The sequence below is a fragment of the Salvelinus fontinalis genome, chromosome 7 (genome assembly GCF_029448725.1).
Source record: "Salvelinus fontinalis isolate EN_2023a chromosome 7, ASM2944872v1, whole genome shotgun sequence".
NCBI lineage: Eukaryota > Metazoa > Chordata > Actinopteri > Salmoniformes > Salmonidae > Salvelinus > Salvelinus fontinalis.
Genome location: NC_074671.1, coordinates 37,035,575 through 37,058,435, shown reverse-complemented (window position 1 = coordinate 37,058,435; position 22,861 = coordinate 37,035,575). Strand labels below are relative to the sequence as shown.

The following is a 22,861-nucleotide window of genomic DNA, read 5'->3' as shown; positions in this document are numbered from 1 at the left end:
AGCTCCACTACTTATCTCCTTACGGCTTTATACCTACTGTATCTATGAGTTTCTTTATATCTTTTTTGCGCACCTTCAGATATAAAGGACCGCTATCAGGGTGTCATTTTTAATCTGAGCCTATGTATACAGTATTTACGCCCCGTCCTCTTTTCACTTAGGCTCTCCAATTTGCATAATTGGCCGAGGCTCTGAAAAGTATGGCCCTGGCTAAGAAAAGAAAAGCTAAACCTGGATTTCAAAAGTCTCAAAGACTCTTTATACAAACTCCCAGGAGGAATAAGGGTCTCTTGACAGTGAACAGAATTAAGTACTTTCATGAAGATGATAATAATAGAAGATGGGTTTAGTTTAGAGAGAGGATAACTCTCTACATACACAAAGTGGTATCTTGTGATTTGAAGCAGTTGGGTCATAAGTGATTAAAACATGAGAGCATTGTACTGGACGTTTAGGGCCTACCTTTTTTACCCTGATAACGCCCTCCTGTGTGTTTTGGTCCGAGATGATAGTGAACATATCCTGTCCGTCTCGGTCGACGATGCTATACTGCATCTCAGCATTCCGCCCCACGTCCGCATCATTAGCCTTGATCCGACCTATGGCTGCTCCTACATCAGCCGACTCCAGAGTGCTCAGACGAAACGTATCTGTGGAGAAGAAGAAAATACGATTACAAAAAATTGAATAGAAACAGAATAAGCACTGGAGTTTTATCCCCCAGATTCTTTGCACTCTGGGACGATGTGATTTGATGTGTATTTTTAAATGTCTGTTTATCTACGTCTCCTGGGGGAGAAGTATATATAAAATGTACTCCACTTTCAGCTTCAATTAAGTAGCGCAGATTTTTTATAGAGTTTGTCTTGTGTAGAAATGTTCCGGATTGTTTTGTCATTAGTTGTGGGACTCATTCAGAAAGGATTATTATTTACAGATTGTTCCCTTTTCGACTCTGATGCCAGTCCTACCCGTAGGCTACGCACATAGCACAATATCTGCCTTTTAACTGGCAAAGTTTCGGTATAGTTGTAGAAAATGAGTTATTAGTTATGTCATAACACATTACTCAAAACCAGATTTTGACAGAGGTCATACCAACACTGACTTGAGAAAGAGCTCACAGGATATTGTCGATGCAAGCCAGATTAACAATTGTCGTCTCAGTTCAAAAAAAATTGCACAGTGATAGTGAAAAGAAAGCACATAGAAAGCTACATGTACAGCACTTTTTGTCTCCACGAAAAACAGAATATCAACAAAGATGAGAAGAGAGAAGGTCTCTTACGGTTAGCAAAGCGCGGTGGGCTGTCATTCTCATCAGAGAGGGTAATGCTGACTGTGGTGGTCCCTGATAACCCACCCATCTGGCCAGCCATATCTTTAGCCTGGATCACAACCTGGTAGTTCTCCTTGGTCTCCCTGTCCATGTTAGGCAGGGCTGTTCTAATCGTGCCTGAATGAGAAAATAGACTTATCAGTATGACTGGTCAGGTTTAATTTGAGATTAAAATAATTTACAAGGACAATATCTAATTTATTTAGAGTAAATACACTGCTCAAAAAAATAAAGGGAACACTTAAACAACACAATGTAACTCCAAGTGAATCACACTTCTGTGAAATCAAACTGTCCACTTAGGAAGCAACACTGATTGACAATAAATTTCACATGCTGTTGTGCAAATGGAATAGACAAAAGGTGGAAATTATAGGCAATTAGCAAGACACCCCCCAAAACAGGAGTGATTCTGCAGGTGGTGACCACAGACCACTTCTCAGTTCCTATGCTTCCTGGCTGATGTTTTGGTCACTTTTGAATGCTGGCGGTGCTCTCACTCAAGTGGTAGCATGAGACGGAGTCTACAACCCACACAAGTGGCTCAGGTAGTGCAGTTCATCCAGGATGGCACATCAATGCGAACTGTGGCAAAAAGGTTTGCTGTGTCTGTCAGCGTAGTGTCCAGAGCATGCAGGCGCTACCAGGAGACAGGCCAGTACATCAGGAGACGTGGAGGAGGCCGTAGGAGGGCAACAACCCAGCAGCAGGACCGCTAACTCCGCCTTTGTGCAAGGAGGTGCACTGCCAGAGCCCTGCAAAATGACCTCCAGCAGGCCACAAATGTGCATGTGTCTGCTGACTACGGTCAGAAACAGACTCCATGAGGGTGGTATGAGGGCCCGACGTCCACAGGTGGGGGTTGTGCTTACAGCCCAACACCGTGCAGGACGTTTCGCATTTGCCAGGGAACACCAAGAGTGGCAAATTCGCCACTGGCACCCTGTGCTCTTCACAGATGAAAGCAGGTTCACACTGAGCACATGAGCACATGTGACAGAGTCTGGAGACGCCGTGGAGAACGTTCTGCTGCCTGCAACATCCTCCAGCATGACCGGTTTGGCGATGGGTCAGTCATGGTGTGGGGTGGCATTTCTTTGTGGGGCCGCACAGCCCTCCATGTGCTCGCCAGATGTAGCCTGACTGCCATTAGGTACCGAGATGAGATCCTCAGACCCCTTGTGAGACCATATGCTGACACATGCACATTTGTGGCCTGCTGGAGGTCATTTTGCAGGGCTCTGGCAGTGCACCTCCTTGCACAAAGGCGGAGGTATCGGTCCTGCTGCTGGGTTGTTGCCCTCCTACGGCCTCCTCCACATCTCCTGATGTACTGGCCTGTCTCCTGGTAGCGCCTGCATGCTCTGGACACTACGCTGACAGACACAGCAAACCTTTTTGCCACAGTTCGCATTGATGTGCCATCCTGGATGAACTGCACTACCTGAGCCACTTGTGTGGGTTGTAGACTCCGTCTCATGCTACCACTTGAGTGAGAGCACCGCCAGCATTCAAAAGTGACCAAAACATCAGCCAGGAAGCATAGGAACTGAGAAGTGGTCTGTGGTCACCACCTGCAGAATCACTCCTGTTTTGGGGGTGTCTTGCTAATTGCCTATAATTTCCACCTTTTGTCTATTCCATTTGCACAACAGCATGTGAAATTTATTGTCAATCAGTGTTGCTTCCTAAGTGGACAGTTTATTTCACAGAAGTGTGATTGACTTGGAGTTACATTGTGTTGTTTAAGTGTTCCCTTTATTTTTTTGAGCAGGGTACATTTGAATTGCCAGTCCTCGATAGTATATGTGCAATATATCACAAGAATGTTGTAGTTATCAAAAGAAGGTATCAAAAGCCGAACACTACTGTAAAATGCTAAATATAACCTAAAAGGATTCTTTGGCTGTCCCCATAGGAGAACCCTTTTTGGTTCCAGGTAGAACCGTTTTGGTTCCAAGTAGAACCCACTTGGGTTCCATGCAGAACCCTTTCCACACAGGGTTGTACATGGAACCTTAAACGGTTCTACCTGACACTGAAAAGGGGTTTCCTATGGGGACAGCCGATGAACCCCAAGAGTGTATATTAACACACCAAGCCATTGAGTTCACAGCAGTCATTGTGTTCACCCACTATTAAAATATCCTTTATTGATGCCATCTGACTAACATAGAGATAGAGAGGAAAATTAAACAAACACCCCATACTGAGTACTGTTGGGTCTCTGTTTGCAGACTAGAGGAGGAGAGATAATATGCACACATGTTGGCTTCTTTCAAGTGTTTGCATGCCCATTGTGGGTGTTGTGATTAGATTACCATTGTCTGAATCCACAGAGAAATATGGTTGACCCTGTAGAATACTGTACACAAGCTTGGCACTGTTCCCATATGTTTGATCATCAGCATCTGCCGCGGTGACTTGAATAACTGATGTGCCTGTGGAGGAGAAGATAGAGACCTTACAATACATAGCAAAGTATAGATAATGCACAAATTATATAATTTGGTGGGTGCTATTTGTCCTATTTCACACATGTACAAGTGTGTATTAGTATGCAATTGGAAATGTGTTTCTTCCATATGCCAACTGTCCCTGAGATACCCTCGGAGAGTGGTGCACGGCCATGGTCTTCCATTATTAACGGCGACCCTGGAGCAATTAGTGTTAAGTGCCTTGCTCAAGGATACATCAACATATTTTCCCCAGTTATTGGCCCAACACTCTACCCGCTAGGCTGCCCTATCTCTGCATCCAACATAATGCACGTTCATACATCCACGAAAATGTACATAGCTATACAGAGCAATTACTAGGAATGATCTAGCATGAATATAATAAAGTAATTATAAGCACAATAACATTTTACAAAATAATTTGAAATGCGATCCAGCTCAAAGGGAGGTAGACGTCGTGTGAGGCCTTGCAATTTATGTTGCACAGGACCTAGTTAACCTTGTCTAGGGAAGTATGAACAACACACTGCTCTTGTCGTTCTAAATATAGCTAAAAACATTTCCACAGAATGCATAATAGTCATCAATGAAAGGGAAGTAAATTGAGCTGAAATGATTCAAGCTCTGCTAAGGGTTTTTTGGGGGCAAAAATGTCATTCTTGTTCTAATACTAAGCCTCTAGGGGCTGGTTTCCCAGATACAGTCCTAGACAAAAACTCATGTTCAACTGATATTCTCAATTGAAAGTGCCACTTAGTCCAAGAGTAGTCTATATCTATGTCTGGGAAACAGGCCCCTAGTGTGTGGGTTCATAGCCCTTTGATGTACTTACATTTACAGCCACTGCTCAGATTATGTTAGCATCCCAAGTGGCATCCTATTCCCTATGTAGTGCACTATAGGGAATAGGGTGCCATTTGGAATGCATTTGTCCTTGGCATTCTGGAGACCTCTGTAACGTCCTGGCTAAGTCTGACTGTCTTCAAGCATACTAATGACTGCAGGAACAGCTGTCTGCAACGAGTACATGAAAGGGACCTACCTGCTGACTCTTCACAGATGCCTGCTCTGACAAACCAGTTTGCACCCTCTAAACACATGCGATGCATTCCTATGGGCCCTGGTCAAAAGACGTGCACCAGGGAAAGAGTGCTATTTTGGATACAACCATGGGCAGTTTGTTAATCTGTTTAGGGAAGCATTGGTGACCGTGACCAATCTTTTGTAAATGGCTATGCACTTAACACACACGAAACGCCATGATAAATGCGTCACTCTTACATTACCGAGGGTATGTATGAATGATTGAACGAACGGAATAACCAATGAATGAAATAATCAATGAAAGAAAGGGAAGGATTAATGAATGAATTAACAAAGAAATAGGAACTGGAAGCATCGACCTTTGAGGGAAATCTGCCTGTTTGTACAACTGGTTTACAGTGCTTTTACTGTACAACGTTTACTGATACAGTACACCTTTTCACAGTGCCCAAACCAGAGCTTGTTGAGTCTGATCTTCAAGAAAAGTGGTTGGTTACCTCACAGAAAGACATGTATTCAATGCATATTACCAATGCTTCATGTTTTAACCGCATCATCCTCTCTCTGGAGTCAGTCAGCAATTCAATCATTATGTGAACACAATAGAGAACCATTATTTTTCATATTGGCAAGTACGTTTTCATTCAACGGTGATTACACTTTCTATTCATTTGTAGGCTCATGATTGGAAATTGATTCCAGTTCTCCTGTTTGCATTTTGAAAGATTTGTTGGTATTCATGCCTACTGGTTAATCTATGTTGTCTGAATTAATTTGAGTGCGATGAAGAAAAACATACACTTTAATGATAGCTTCAATTTCAACCTTCCACTATTATTATATTGTGGAGTGAATGACATGATTTGATTGATATGCAGTTCATTGGTTATCTCTGCCTCTGTGAACTATGTAGGTTTAAGAAAGAATTGTCATTCACATTTCTCCACAGAAATAAAGCATCACAAGAGGACCAACTTACTCACCTACATCAGACATCTCTGGGACACTGGCGAAATAAAGGTCTTTAGAGAACTTTGGCTCATTGTCGTTGATGTCGTGGATCTTGATGTTAAATTCAGTATCAGCCTCCAGTGTCTCATTGGTACTCTTATCCACCACCTTAGCGTGGAGTGTGTATATGGCCCTCTCCTCCCTGTCCAACCTCTTAGTGGCGTGAATGTCACCTGAGTTCTCGTCTATTAAAAACAAGCTTCCCACCCCGTCTCCAGTGAGAATGTACTTCACGTTACCATCGCCTCTGTCCATATTGGAGTGCAGCTGTGGATAGAGAGAAAAGCTGTGTAAGAGTTTTTAATTGAGATGGAGAGAGCATTCAGTGTTAGTCAGGAAATGTGAAATGTACACGAAACTAAAATAACAAAAACAGTTGGCATGGTTTACGTAAAGAACAGATTCAACTTCAAATGGTACCATTCAAACATTACATCTGCCTTGGATTTGTCTCTCTGGACAGATAGTCATACTGTATATAACCAAGCTAGCTGTCTTGCGATCATGAGCTTGAGATCTTGAGCTCACAATATTGTCCTTGGATACATTCAATCCACAGATATTTGATTTCAGCTATTTATTTACTATTGGCCACCAATCACCATCCCTCAGAATTTCTGTATATTTGAGAAATGGAAAAACAAGAATGCTAGCTCACAGACTGCTCTAATGAAAATGGTTATTGTTTGTATCGTGTATGGTTCTTGTATGGACCTTACATTCCACCTGTTAAATGACACAAAAATAAAAACATAAACGGTTTCTCAGAGACTGCTCTAAACAAAAATGGTTCATCTTTGGCATAGAACTCTCATCTAGAATATTGTATTCCAGCTGTTTCTTAGGAACATGAGTGTCTGCTTAAAGTGTCTCCTTCAAATTGATTGCAATACTTCTTATCCTGATTGTGACTGCCCCCTGAAGTTGCCATTTCTAAAGCAGGATGTCCCTGTCTGATCAAAATAGTTCTATTCTGTGAGCAATTTCAAACATACAACCCTTGAGGTGTCATGTATTTCATGTTACAACACAGACACCAATACTGGGACAAGTACCACCCCTTACAAACAGGTCCTACAGGAATCATGCAGGAAGATTCCTTCCTTTCATGTGGCCAGGTAAAAAAACGAAACAAAAATAGGGGATAAATATCCTACAGTAGTATTACAGCAAAAGGCAAAATCTTGATTGGAATGATGTTTGCATCAACTTTTCCTTGAAGCATCAACAGTCACAAAGCAGAGACCATTCTTATTTTCATAATTCCATAATTCAAGACTTTGGTTGAAGACCAAAAATAGACAGAAGCTCAATCTGATACCATATGCCAAGTAGCATAAAATCATGTCACTTTGACTCTAAATCCATTTGGCTCCCTAATGTCTTCCGTCTGCGACGTTGCCTTCAGGGCAGATCCTAAAAATAAAGATTTCTAAGGAGATTGGATGACAGAATGAGAAGACTTGTTTCATATTTGATGGGCAATTTGTTTAGCTGAATGGTTACTTCATTCTTAAAGATACTGGCCTTTGCACCTGCATGTTACCATTCTGTGTAGTCCTACAGCATGGGTGACCCCCTCCTCCCCCTCTGTGTGAGTTTTCATGAGGTTTCCTCCTTCTCAAATCAAAGTTTATTTGTCACGTGCGCCGAATACAACAAGTGTAGACCTTACAGTGAAATGCTTACTTACAGGCTCTAACCAATAGCGCGATCAAAGTGACTAGGAAGTGTTGCCTTGCCACTGTGCTTCCTGCTTGCTTTTTGGGGGTATAGGAAGGGCACTGTTAAGCACTTTCTGACAAATGTTGAAGTGAAATGTCAGTGAACGACTGATAGATCTCAAGTGAGAGGCATGGGTGAAACAAATTGAACATTGTAAGCCTGCCCTGCAAGCACCACACCTCTACATATATACAATGAGACTTCGTAGATAGCCATCAATACTGAACAGTTGATGGTATGAACTCTACACAACAACAGCCCATTGTTCTTCAATGGATGCTTGATACCTCCCGAATAACCCTCCACATGATCCGCAACACAATTGGAGCACATTTCCACAGTCCCAGAAATGTTTAAAAAAATGATGATTCTCTCCCACAAAATCCTCCCACGTCTTACACTGTCACCAACACAGCCGCAAAATCTTCATATCGATGGCAATTACAACATGACATTGTAGGAGGAACTTAAGCCTTGTACATGAAGCTAAGTTACCCTCTGACTGATCCTCTGTGGCAGGCAGGGTATCTTTGCCAAATGTCAGCAACACACTCATGCTACCTGCTATGATGATGATGGCGCCGGAGTGGATTGCTCCAGTTTTATGGGCTCCGAACCAACTGTGCTACTTTGCTAGTTTTTTCGCATTGTTTGTAATTCATTTTGTACATAATGTTGCTGCTACCGTCTCTTATGACCGAAAACAGCTTCTGGACATCAGGACAGCGATTACTCACCTTGAACTGGACAAAGATTTTTTGTTTAATGAGTCCAACGCAAAGGATATACTGCTTTGTCGATACAAGGCCCAAATCCCAGGCATCCGTTGGAAGAAAATACAGAGAAAAGAGGGGAGGAAGGTGGGGAGCCTTGTAAAAATTTGCAGACGAGTAGGTAAACATCCACTACCCTCCGTATTATTGGAAAGCGTGAAATCATTGGAAAACAAACTGGACGATATATGATTAAGACTATCTTACCCAGGGGACATTAAAAACTGCAATTTCTTATGATTCACCGAGACATGGCTAAACAACGACATGGATAATGTAGAACTGGTCGGCTTCTCCGTGCATTGGTAGGACAGAGCATCTAGTCTGGTAAGACGAGGGGCGAGGATGGGTGTCTATTTGTCAATAACTGCTGGTGCACAATGTCTAATATCGAGGTATTGCTCGTCTGAGGTAGACAACCTCATGATAAGCTGTAGACCCCACTATCTACCAAGAGAGTCCACATCTATATTATTCGTAGCTGTCTATTTACCACCACAAACCGATGCTGGCACTAAGACCACAGTCAACAAGCTGTATAAGGCCATAAGCAAACCCTAAAATGCTCATACAGAAGTGGTGCTCCTAGTGGCCAGGGACATTAATGCAGGCAAACATAAATCCACTTTACCTAGTTTCTACCAGCATGTCACATGTGCAACCAGAAGAAAAAAATTCTAGACCACTTTTACTCAACACACAGAGACGCATACAAAGCTCTCCCTTGCCCTCCATTTGGCAAATCTGACCATAATTCTATTCTCCTGACTCCTGTTACAAGCAAAAACTATAGCAGGAAATACCAGTGACTCTCTCAATATGGAAGGGGTCAGATGAAGCGGATTCTACGCTACAGGATGGTTTTTTGCTAGCACAGACAGGCATATGTTCCGGGATTCATCCAATGGCATTGAGGAACATACCACCTCAGTCACCGGCTTCATCAAAAAGCGCATTGATGACGTCGTCCCCACAGTGGCTGTACGTACACAACCCAACCAGAAGCCATGGATTACAGGCAACATCTGCACCGAGCTGAAGGCTAGAGCTGATGCCTTCAAGGAAAGGGACAATAATCTGGTTGCTTATAAGAAATCCCACTATGCCCTCAGACGAACCATCAAACAGGCAAAGTGTAAATACAGGACTAAGATTGAATCCTACAACACCGGCTCTGACGCTCATCGGATGTGGCAGGGCTTGAAAACTAGTATGGACTACAAGGGGAAACCCTGCAGTGAGCTGCACAGCCTACCAGGCGAGCTAAGTGCCTTTTATGAGGCAAGCAACACTGAAGCATGCTTGAGAGCACCAGCTGTTCTGGATGACTGTGTGCTCACGCTCTCCGTAGCCGACGTGAGCAAGACCTTTAAATAGGTCAACATTCACAAAGCCGCGGGGCCAGACGGATTACCGGGATGCATGCGTGGACCAACTGGCAAGTGTCTTCACTGACATTTTAAACCTCTCACTGAGTATGTAATACCTACATGTTTCAAACAGACCACCATAGTCCCTGTGCCCAAGATAGCGAAGGTAACCTGCCTAAATGATTACCGCCCCGTAGCACTCACGTCGGTAGCCATGAGGTGCTTTGAAAGGCTGGTCATGGCTCACATCAACACCATTGTGCCAGAAACCCTAGACCCACTAAAATGTACATACCACCCCAACAGATCAACAGATGACACAATCTCTATCGCATTCCACACTGCCCTTTCCCACCTGGACAAAAGGAACACCTATGTGAGAATGCTGTTCATTGACTACAGGTCAGCATTCAACACAATAGTACACACAAAGCTCATCACTAACCTAAGGACCCTGGGACTAAACACCTGCCTCTGCAACTGGATCCTGGACATCCTGACGGGCCGCTCCCAAGTGGTAATGGTAGGCAACAAAAGATCTGCCACTCTGATCCTCAACACTGGGGCCACTCAGGGGTGCATGCTTTGTCCTCTCCTGTACTCCATGTTCACCCACGACTGTGTGGCCAAACACGACTCCAACACCATCATTAAGTTTGCTGACAACTTGAGGTGCTACAGAGGGTAATACGTATCGCACAGTACATCACTGGGGCCAAGCTTCCTGACATCCAAGACCTATATGCTAGGCAGTGTCAGAGGAAGCCCCAACAAATTGTCAGACTCCTGGCACCCAAGTCATAGACTGTTCTCTCTGCTATCGCATGACAAGCAGTAGAGGAGTGCCAAGTCTAGGACCAAAAGTCTCCTTAAAACTTCTTATGGATCAAATCCCTCTAGCGGGATCGATTTGACAACATCCGGTGAAATGGCAGAGCGCCAAATTCAAATTAAATTACTATAAATATTAAACTTTCATGAAATCACACATGCAATATACCAAATTAAGCTACACTTGTTGTTAATCTAGCGGCAGTGTCAGATTTCAAAAAGGCTTTATGGCGATAGCAAACCGAGCTATTATCTGAGGACAGCACCCCATCAAACAAAGACAGACAATCATAATTCAACCCGCCAGAAGTGACACAAAACTCAGAAATAAAGATATAATTCATGCCTTACCTTTGACGAGCTTCTTCTGTTGGCACTCCAATATGTCCCATAAACATCACAAATGGTCCTTTTGTTCGATTAATTCCGTCGTTATATATCCAAAATGTCCATTTATTTGGCGCGTTTGATCCAGAAAAACACCGGTTCCAACTCACGCTACATGATAACAAAATCTCTCATAAATTACCTGTAATCTTTGTCCAAACATTTCAAACAACTTTCGTAATACAACTTTAGGTATTTTTTTACATAAATCATCGATAAAATTTAAGACGGGTTAAACTGTGTTCAATTTGGGGTTTTAGGCTGGGTTTCTGTATAGCACTTCGAGATATTAGCTGATGTACGAAGGGCTATATAAAATAAATTTGATTGAAACTTGATTGAATACCGGACGAAAACAAAGAAAGCATGTTCCAGGTCGCGTGCACCAAATCATTAGAGTGCACCTGGAGAGACACAGGAAAATAACAGGGCTACTTCTTAATTTCTCTAAAGAAAAACATCAACCAATTTCTGAAGACTGTTGACATCTAGTGGAAGCTATAGGAATGGCAAGAATATTTATATTAAAACCGGCCTTGCCATAGAATACCAATGGAAAACAGATTGACCTCATAAAATGTTTTCCCTGGATGGATTGTTCTCGGGGTTTCACCTGCCAAATCAGTTTTCTTATACTCACAGACTTTATTCAAACAGTTTTAGAAACGTTATAGTGTTTTCTATTCGAATCCACCAATTATATGCATATCCAAGCTTCTGGGCCTGAGTAGCAGGCAGTTTACTTTGGACACACTTTTCATCCGGACGTGAAAATAGCGCCCCCAAGCCATAAGAAGTTTTAACAGCTTCTACCCCCAAGCCATAAGACTGCTGAACAATGGATCAAATGGTCACTTGGACTATTTACATTGACCCCCCTTTGTTTTTACACTGCTGCTACTCGCTGTTTATTATCTATGAAATGTCACTTTACAAATTATCTAGAGTAACCTATATTGACTCAGTACCGGTATCCCATGTATATTGCCTAGTTATTGTTATGTAATTTTCTTGTGTTAAGTTTATTTAGTAAATATTTTCTTAACTCTAGTTCTTGAACTTCATTGTTGGTTAAGGGCTTGTAATTAAGAATTTCACGGTAAGGTGTTGTATTCGGCGCATGTGACAAATAAAATGTGATTTGATAACTGTTTTCCTCCATGAGGAAAACTCTGAAATGTATAGGCCTAAATAACCTGAAGCTTCCTTGATAATATCCAACACCTCCATAACCAATCATGTCAAGGGACACCTAATACACAGCACCTATAGGCAGTGGTGTAAAGTACTTAAGTGACAACACTTTATAGTACTAGATACGTAGTATTTTAGGGTATCTGTACTTTACATTACTATTTATATTTTTGACCAATTTTACTTTCACTTCACTACATTCCGAAAGAAAATATTGTACCTTTTACTCCCTACATTCCCTGACAACCAAAAGTACTCGTTACATTTTGAATGCTTAGCAGGACAGGAAAATGGTTAAATGCACGCACTTATCAGGACAACACATGGTCATCCCTAGTGCCTCTGTCCTGGCGGACTCACTAAACACAAATGCATCTTTTGTAAATAATGTCAGAGTGTTGGAGTGTGGCCCTAGCAATCCATACATTTTAAAAACAAGAAAATGGTTCCGTCTGCTCTGCTTAATATAAGGAATTTTAAATTATTTATTATTTTACTTTTCCATTTGATACGGTATATACTTAAGGTATATTTTAGCAATTACATTTACTTTTGAAACATAAGTAGATTTAAAACCAAATACTTTTAGACTTTTACTCCAGTAGTATTTTACTGGCCGACTTTCACTTTTACTTGAGTAACTTTCTATTAAGGTATCTATGCATTTTACACAAGTACGACAATTGGGTACTTTTTTCACCACTGCCTATAGGGAGGATAAAACCCCTCTGGGAAAGACACCAAGGTTGCATCCCAATAATCTCTCATTCCTTCTGAATTGTGCACTCTTTCACTACGACTCCCCACACATTTAAAAACATTGGATTGGTGTAGGCATGGGCTAGACGGTGTTTCCATGTACCAGTCATTACCTTTCAAATCTATGAAGGGAAATTAAGAAGTACACACTTCAGGGGAAAATGAGAGATAATTGGAATGCAACCAAAGCTGTAAAGAGCCATACTACTAGCATGCACCTTTTCCACGTGCCACAGAGGAAGACCTGTATGGTGTCCATATTAAGAAAGAGGCACATGGACATGGATGTGTGACTCTGTCCTATTATTGACAACGTGCACCTGCATGTGTCCCTATACCCTACTACCTCAGCAGGGTGTCCACTTAAATCTCATCTGACAATAGACACAAAAGAAGCCACCCAACATTGATTTTTAATGTTCAATGTAAAGCACAATAATTCATGTTTGTATAATGCAAGTAGCCTACAAGACCCGGAGACATGAAAATGCAATCATTTCATGGAAAGAAATAGGGGCATCTAAGTGCCTCTTTCTGTACTATTCATCGTATTGAAAGAAAGTAGCATTACCTCAAGCAAGTATGATAAGTGACTGGCTTGAAGCTCATTACTGCACTGTTGATAATAGTGTCAGAGGCTTATATTTAGCTCTATATCTCTTGGGCCATCACATCCTAAATGAAAGTAGTGAGGGACACAGCATCAACATCATACTATTCATGAATATTAATATCAACATACTCAGGGAGAAACTAATTACAGTGCATTGCAAAAGTATTCATCCCGCTTGGTGTTTTCACTATTTTGTTGCATTACAACCTGTAATTTAAATATATATTTTTGGGGATTTCATGTAATGGACATACACAAAATAGTCCAAATTCGTGAAGTGAATTGAAAAAAAGAAAAAATTCAACATAAAAAAAACGGATAAGTGGTGTGTGCATATGTATTCACCTCCTTTGCTATGAAGCCCCTAAATAAGATCTGGTGCAACCAATTACCTTTAGAAGTCACATAATTAATTAAATAAAGTCCATCTGTGTGCAATCTAAGTGTCACATGATCTCAATATATATACACCTGTTCTGAAAGTCCCCAGAGTCTGCAACACAACTAAGCAAGGGGCATCACCAAGCAAACAGCACCATGAAGACCAAGGAGCACTCCAAACAGGTCAGGGACAAAGTTGTGGAGAAGTACAGATCAGATTTGAGTTATAAAAAAATATCAGAAACTTTGAACATCCCACAGAGCACCATTAGATCCATTATAAAGTTTATGGCACCACAACAAACCTGCCAAGAGCCCCACCAAAACTCATGGCACAGGCAAGGAGGGCATTAATAAGAGAGGCAACAAAGATAACCCTGAAGGAGCTGCAAAAATCCACAGCGGAGATTGGAGTATCTGTCCATAGGACCAATTTAAGCCGTACACTCCACAGAGCTGGGCTGTATTGAAGAGTGGCCAGAAAAAAAGCCATTGCTTATAAAGAAAAAAATAAGCAAAAACATTTGGTGTTCGCCAAATGGCATGTGGGAGACTCCCCAAACATATGGAAGAAGGTACTCTGGTCAGATGAGACTAAAATTTACCTTTTTGGCCATTAAGAAAAACGCTATGTCTGACGCAACCCAACACCTCTTATCACCCCAAGAACACCATCCCCACAGTGAAGCATGGTGGTGGCAGCATCATGGCTGTGGGGATGTTTTTAATTGGAAGGGACTGGGAAACTGGTCAGAATTGAAGGAATGATGGATGGCACTAAATACAGGGAAATTCTTGGGGGAAACCTGTTTCAGTCTTCCTGAGAGTTGAGACTGGGATGGAGGTTCACCTTCCAACAGAACAATGACCCTAAGCATACTGCTAAAGCAACACTCAAGTGGTTTAAGAGGAAACATTTAAATGTATTGGAATGGCCTAGTCATAGCCCAGACCTCAATCCAATTGAGAATCTGTGGTATGACTTAAAGATTGCTGTATCCTAGCGGAACCCATCCAACTTGAATGAGCTGGAGCAGTTTCGCCTTGAAGAATGGACAAAAATCCCAGTGGCTAGATGTGCCAAGCTTATAAAGACATACCCCAAGAGACTTGCAGCTGTAATTGCTGCAAAAGGTGGCTCTACAAAGTATTGACTTTTGGGCGGTGAATAGTTATGCACGCTCAAATTGTATTTTTTTTGGTTATTTCTTGTTTTACAATAAAAAACATGTAGCATCTTCAAAGTGGTAGGCATGTTGTGTAAATCAAATCAAATTCAATTCAAAAAATGCCAAGGGGGTGAATACTTTCGCAAGCCACTGTATTTTCTGCAATCTGAAAACTGGGATCAACAACAGTGCAACTGGGGCAAGAAAGTGAGAAGGATGCACACTGTGACCCAACTTATGTCTCAAATGGCACCCTATTCCGTATTTGGTGCTTGGCCCTGGTCAATAGTAATGCACTATATAGGGAATAAGGTGCCATTTGGGATGCTGACTTTGAATACAGCTGCGTCGTTCCCTAAAGATATTGTAAGTAGGAATTGTGCACCAATATTGAATTTTAATAGCATGAAATATTAATGTAATTGCCCTTTAATATAGACCACGTGAAGAATTCAACACCTCTTATTTTAATATGAATAAAGACTTGCTTCAGTGCCAAAATTAATAATTTTCCCTCTGTACACATCTGTAACTTCTAAGAAGATTTTAACCCACTTAAAACCTTTTACTGCAGCGAGGTAAATCAGAGTCACACAGTGTTTCTTGGTAGTTTTAGACAAATCTACTTTAAAACAAAGTTAGACACCTCACACACATGGTTATGGTTTCAAAAAAAGAAGACACCTGTACCACGTCAGATATAGAGTTGAAATGAGTTTTCTTCCCAACATGACACTTGATGTACATCACAGAAGATTGACATATAACAAAACAATTTGACATGGAGACACTGGATTAAAAAAATACAAAATAAAAATAAATAATAGTAATTATGAAATAAAGAACAATGTTAATAACATTCCACCCATGAGGCCTCTAGAGGGTGATTTGTTCATTTGATGGAGGAAAGGGCTACCCTAACGTTTTTACATGTTTTCACCATCATGTCTTTATTTTGTTGCTTTGACAAAGTCATTTCTGAAGATTATTTATTTCATGCAGTCATTCATTTACATATGTCCCTCATTTTAAGGTCAACCCTGTTACTTGAATGAACTCTCGTTTTATGTTGAAACTATTCCAAATTATATATATTTTTATATACATATATTGAACATCTAATAATCAAATCATAGTGTAAAAGCAGGTGTGTTGGTTCTTCTCTTTTTGGCAATTATCCGGTGTTTCGTGGTGTAAAACTGAGCGGGTAGACCAGAACACGTCAACCCTGTTACCAATAGATAGACAATTAAATGAAATTGTAAAGCTTGCATTCAACTGCCACTCCCTATTGCACACAGCAACCTTGCATTCATCCTGTCATAATGGGAATATGGCTATTATTAAGATTAAAATGTCAACCCTGTTACGGTCAACCCTGTTACTTTAATTGGCACTTCATAGGCACTTACTATAGTCATTTTCTTTAACCTCTAAATATGGAAAAAACTGTTGAACATGAGCTCTTTATAACAGAATGTAAGGTGAAATCAATGTTTTTCTTGACAAAGTTACATTTTTCAAAAGGTACAGAATTGTTGGAACGACCCAGCTACAGTCTGTGAATAGTAATATTCATGATGTTCATTGCTGAACATTTAAGAATATGATGAAGTCAATATAATAATTTCAACATAAAACGTACAGCACAGATGTAGGATCTTAATTTGGTCAGTTTTTGTTGCTGGGAATTCTTTTATTATTTAGACTTTAAAATGTGAGACTTGATTTGCCCTAACAAAAAATTTATCAACAACTAAAAACAACAAAAAAATCTGAAATTATAATCTACATGATAAATTATATTTCCTGTTACTGCAGGATTGTTTTCTTGATGTATCAAACTGGCTCAAATTAACATCCTACATCTGTAGCTGCTCCTAAAATGCATTCATATTACTAATTTATACCCTGTGTCTTTTCCGTTCACACTGAACATTCCTCTGATGATTCCTGCAGTATGTCTGTCCCAAATGGTACCCTGTTTCCTATAAGCCCTGGTCAAAAGTACTGCACTATAGAGGGAATAGGGTGCCAATTGGGACATAGTCTATGCTTCTCAGACTCAGTCGTTAATCCCATAAAGAGAACTGACAGGAAGAAAACAAAGAGGAGACCATCAAAGGGAGGTGAAGAGGGAACTCCATACTGTGGAGCCATACTGTCAGGTCTGCCAGCTAATTGGAGTTTGACAATCCTCAGACAACACAGGCCTAAGGGATGTACTGTACACAGGCTTGCAATTATTGAATTAAAAAAGGCAGAAAGTACACAACACGCTCCAACGGTAAACACTAAAAGGTAATTATTGGAGGTCCGCTTATGGACAACTTCACAAGCCATATGGATATTTGGCATGCTGGCACACTAGTATGGGGTAAACAATATAATCAAATACAATTTTATTTGTCACATGCGCCGAATACAACAGGTGTAGTGAAACCTTACCGTGAAATGCTTACTTACAAGGCCTTAACCAACAATGCAGTTTTAAGAAAATAAAGTAACACAATAAAATAACAATAATGAAGCAATATACAGGGGGTACCGGTACCAAGTCAATGGGTACAGGTTAGTTGAGGGTACAGGTTAGTTGAGACCCCTGTGCTGCATGGATTCATGCAGTATTATTGAGTCAATTCATGCATCAGTATGGAGTCGATTCATGCAGTATTTTTAGAGTTGATTCATTAGGTATTATAGAGGTGATTCATGCAGTATTACACAATCCATTCGTGAAACAGTATGGTGTCAATTCATGCAGTGATTCATGCAGTATTATGAAGTCATGTAGTGGCATAGATTCGATCCATGGATCCATGAGTAAAATAAGTAACGTAAACGTATATGACTTGCTATGATATGTACTACTTATGACCTAATGCCCCGCATAGGCTACTCTATATAGAAAGACTGTAGTTTCTATGATCTTGTCCTTCAGAAATGCAGTATTGTTTAATGAGTTTGGTACCAGCATAGAATAGTTAGAATTCAATAGCGATGCATTCTTGATGATTCAAGGTGAGCGAGCACAAGTAACTAGGTAACATACAGTATTATAAGTAAGGCTTGGTGGTTCTCTTTTCTAAAGTTCTTGTTGCACAAAATGAGCCTTTGACAGAGGAGCATTTTGATGACTTAAATCCCTTTGCACAAGCACAGAGGAATAGCCAGTAAAGTAGCTAAATCATTGGCAATTCTTGTCAGGTCTGTAGTGAGCATTGCTTAGTGCTGCAGAGGGGAGATAGGAAAATAGAGCCCAGAACGGATACAGAATAATTATGCGCTCTCTCTCTCTCTCTCTCTCTCTCTCTCTCTCTCTCTCTCTCTCTCTCTCTCTCTCTCTCTCTCTCTCTCTCTCTCTCTCTCTCTCTCTCTCTCTCTCTCTCTCTCTCTCTCTCTCTCTCTCTCTCTCTCTCTCTCTCTCTATCATTACTGTAAGTACTGATAATAAGCAGGTTCATAATATGCAACAGTCACTCGCTTATATTAGAAAGGACGACATTCCAATGCACTTACATTTATTTTTCCATGGATTGTTTACTCATCCGAACATCATCCACCTCAACATACATCAAAATAGTTTGGGTTTTTCTTTATATTTTACTATGTTCTACATTGTAGAATAATAGTGATGACATGAAAACTATGAAATAACACATGGAATCATGTAGTAACCAAAAAAGTTTTAAACATATCAAAAGACATGTTATATTTGAGATTCTTCAAAGTAGCCACCCTTTGCCTTGATGACAACTTGGCACACGCTTGGCATTCTCTCAACCAGCATTATGAGGTCGTCACCTGGAATGCATTTAAATTAATAGGTGGGCCTTCTTAAAAGTTAAGGAGGCATGTATAAGTAAAAAGGGCACATTTTATCATGTTTTTCATTAAAAAAGGTTTGTGATACAAATATTAAAACATTAAACATTAAACATCCTTTCTCCCAATGCAGTTACTATGTGAGAACTGCCAGAACAATCTGAGATACCCAAAATATTTTCCACTCCCGCTGGAGTGCTGGAAAGCCCTTAGTCCTATAATCTATATTGAACAAAAAAATAAACGCAACATGTAAAGTGTTAGTCCCATTTTTCATGAGCTGAAAAAAAAGATCCCAGAAATGTCCCATACACAAAGTTAATTTCTTTCAAATGTTATGCTCAAAATTGCTTACCTGTTAGTGAGCATTTCTCATTTGTCAAGATAATCCATCCACATGACAGGTCTTTACACAGTTACACCTTGTGCCGGGGACAATAAAATGTCACTCTAAAATGTGCAGTTTTGTAACACAATACAATGCCACAGATGTCTTAAGTTTTAAGGGAGTGTACAATTGGCATGCTGACTGCAAGAATGTCCACAGGAGAATTGAATGTTGATTTTTCTACCGTAAGCCACCTCTAACATTGTTTTAGAGAATTTAGCAGTACGTCCAACCGGCCTCAAAACCTCAGAACACGTGTAACCACGCCAGCGCAGACCTCCACATCCAGTTTCTTCCCTTGCGGGATGGTCTGAGACAAGCCACCCCAGACAGCTGATGAAACTGTGGGTTTGCACAACCGTAGAATTCCTACACAAACTGTCAGAAACCGTCTCAGGGAAGCTCATCTGTGTGCTCGTCGTACTCACCAGGGTCTTCACCTGATTGCAGTTCGGCATTGTAACCAACTTCAGTGGATAAATGATAATCTTCGATGGGCACTGACATACTGGAGAAGTGTTCTCTTCAAGTATTAATCCCGGTTTCAACTGTACCGTCGTGTGAGGAGTTTGCTGATGTCAGCGTTGCAAACAGGTGCCCATGGTGGCAGTGGGGTTATGGTATGGGCAGGCATAAGCTACAGGCAACAAACGCAATTGCATTTTATCGATGGTAATTTGAATGCATAGAGATACGGTGACGAGATCCGACATTGTCGTGTCATTCATCCGCAGCTTTCACCTCATGTTTTAGCATGCACAGCCCCATGTCGCAAGGATCTGTACACAATTCCTGTGCGCTGAAAATGTCTCAGTTTGTCCATAGGCCGCATACTCACTAAACATGTCACCCATTGAGCATGTTTGGAATGCTCTGGACCAACCTGTACGACAGCGTGTTCCAGTTCCCGGCAAAATCCAGCAACTTCGCACATCCATTGAAGAGGAGTTGGACAACATTCCACAGTCCACAATCAACAGCCTGCTCAACTCTATGCGAAGGAGAGGTCACGTTGCATGAGGCAAATGGTGGTCACACCAGATACTGACTGGTTTTCTGATCCACGTCCCTATTGTTTATTTTAAGGTATGTGACTAACAGATGCATATCTGTATTCCCAGTCATGTGAAATCCATAGATTATGGCCTAATGAATGTATTTAAGTTGACTGATTTACTTACAGGAACTGTAACTCAGTAAAATCTTTGAAATTGTTGCATGTTGCGTTTATATTTTTGTTTAGTGTATAAACTTGGACATAAACTCACGTTGTTGTACTCGGGGATTATACACATTCAGTAGTGTTATTTCAGATTCTTCATTTTTTCCTATGAACAGTAGAAACTGAATTTGTGAAGAAACTGTAGTGGGAACTGAAGACCGGCAGCATTTGATTACAGACACAAAGCATCACACACTACCACGAGGTTAAAGGGGTTTTGTTCACATGCATAGCTTGGATGGAACTGAATGTGATGTGGGCCACTGCACCCTTACAAAAAGAAACTCCAGACACAAAAGCCGTCTGATTACATTGCAAGTGTTCACACTTCAGAGCCATACTGAAGAAGTAGGCCTCCCTCCACGAGGGCTTGGCTTGTTAAATACTCTCACTCATGCTAGTGGCAGTCTGAAATGGCTCGCTGAAGATCAGGTGATAGTGAATAAACAACTCCAAGATGCACATGCAGTGGAATTTTCTGACAAATACACACCTGGGCAAATTTTTATAAAGTTTTGCGGAGTAGGAGTGCTGATTTAGGATCAGGGCATCCCTGTTCATGTAATCATTAATAACTGATCTTAGATTAGCACTACCCTGAGACACTTTGTGAATTTGGGCCATTCGCAATGTAAAGTTCACCTAATAGAGAAGCCATTTCAGCATCATGAACAGTTGAAATCTTTCCAGCATAATATTTTATATGATGTACATCTATGATGAACCCTAAATGTCTGAGTTGTGTATTGAGACTGCCTACACCATGATAAGATACCAGATTGATCCAGTGTTTAGGTAAACCTGCTCCTAAAATGTACCAATATTGTTCTGGTACCATAAAAGCTGAAGAAACGAGTTCTCAACAAACCGAAACAATAACATCATTATTTATCTTCCCACATTTAAAGATTTTACACCGGCTGATAGACAAACTCAACTGAGAGGAACACTGATGTCTCTTCATTATGCAGACAATGCAGTCTAAGCCACTAGCCTATCTATAGCTATATACAGTATTTAGCTGGTAGCCTATTTATATTGCACATTGGAAGTCAGACTCCACACTGTCAGGTTTTTCCTACTAATTACTCATAGGCTTACCAGTGTTCACAGAAGTGGGGTCGCTCTCATGAGTGCCGCTGGGTCTTAGTTTTCTGGGAGAGAAGGAGCAGGAGAAAGAAGGCCGGCACTCTCACTAGAGGAACTGTCACTATTCTCGAGGGGAGTAAGAAGAAGAGGAGCAAGGCCACTGTCATTGCCAGTCCCGAGCAGTGAGGTCTCTGTCAGGAATGGGAGGTTGCTAGTGGTAGCTGCTACATAAGTAGGCCTACTAGCTTCTATCTGCGATGGTGTTTCGACAGTCGAGGACGAGGTGGTACATCTGTAATTGGCACAAGCTTGATCAGATAAAGCATTTTTGCTGCATTTTCATGCACCACTTTGTCTTGCCTTTTGTTTGTCCATCTTTAACAATGAACTCCCTCTCCGAACTTATTCACCTAACTTTTTTTAACTTGATAGCCAATTATGTGAGGAGGCTGAGGCGGTTTGCCGTTGGCGCAGCTGAGAAATTGGCTAATTGGATGCATTAAACTATATTGTACCCATGTATATTAGACAAAACAAACAGTTTGCTTGCTACATATGGACATTTAAAAGGAGGGTTACTGTCAAAGTTATTTATACAAAATTGTATTACAATTTAGACAGTGTTGGTTGGTCCCCCCACCCTGTGGGGGCTGAGAGGGTTTCCGCTACGCCAGTGGAGAGGAGGCAGATGCTTTAGCTGTATGTGGGTTTAGTGAGAGGGGTGGTGGATGGGCGACTTGATTGGATGTGAAATAAATAAACCCTCCCACAGTGCACTGTAAATGCAATGAAATTATCTTCATGAGAAAGACCTGATGACTTTGGTCCTGGGCCTTTAGGTGCCTGTCCATCGGCCCTGGCTTTTCACCACATTTTCATCACAGAGAACAACTCCAGAGTGAAGTTGATGGAATTAGCTTCCCCAGTAAAGCCAGCATGTGGGCTTTGTTTTTTCACCAACTTTATTCATTGAGACCTCATGTCATTCTGACAGTTTAATTGTGAATGATTTTGGACACTGGGTGAGTCAAGAGCCAGCACATGTGATTGTTGTCATGCAAAGAAACTTGCCAGTGTACCAGCCTAGAGTTCATCCGAGTCAGGAAGAAAGTCTGAATTCTGTGAAGTGAAATGTCATTGGCCTGACTTGATTGATTCATTATTTTTCTCTCCATTACCCACTTCCCTCTTCTCTCCATCTTTGTCTTCTTGTTGTTCCCCTGTCTCCAACGCGTCAGGACGATGCTATCTGCCAAACTGGTAGTCATATCCTCCTACTCCA

At 41.1% G+C, this 22,861-nt stretch overlaps 1 protein-coding gene across 1 annotated transcript in view; it reads right to left on the bottom strand.

Moving 5' to 3' along the window:
- The window catches only part of LOC129859457 (cadherin-10-like), a 46,201-nt gene that overhangs the window by 14,739 nt on the left and 8,601 nt on the right, over nucleotides 1-22,861 (bottom strand). Inside the window, exons 3-6 of the mRNA XM_055929271.1 lie at nucleotides 5,826-6,120; nucleotides 3,661-3,780; nucleotides 1,289-1,456; nucleotides 463-650 (exon numbers count right to left, since the gene is read on the bottom strand). Coding sequence (XP_055785246.1) covers nucleotides 463-650; nucleotides 1,289-1,456; nucleotides 3,661-3,780; nucleotides 5,826-6,120 — 771 coding nt within the window. The remainder of the gene's footprint in view (nucleotides 1-462; nucleotides 651-1,288; nucleotides 1,457-3,660; nucleotides 3,781-5,825; nucleotides 6,121-22,861) is intronic.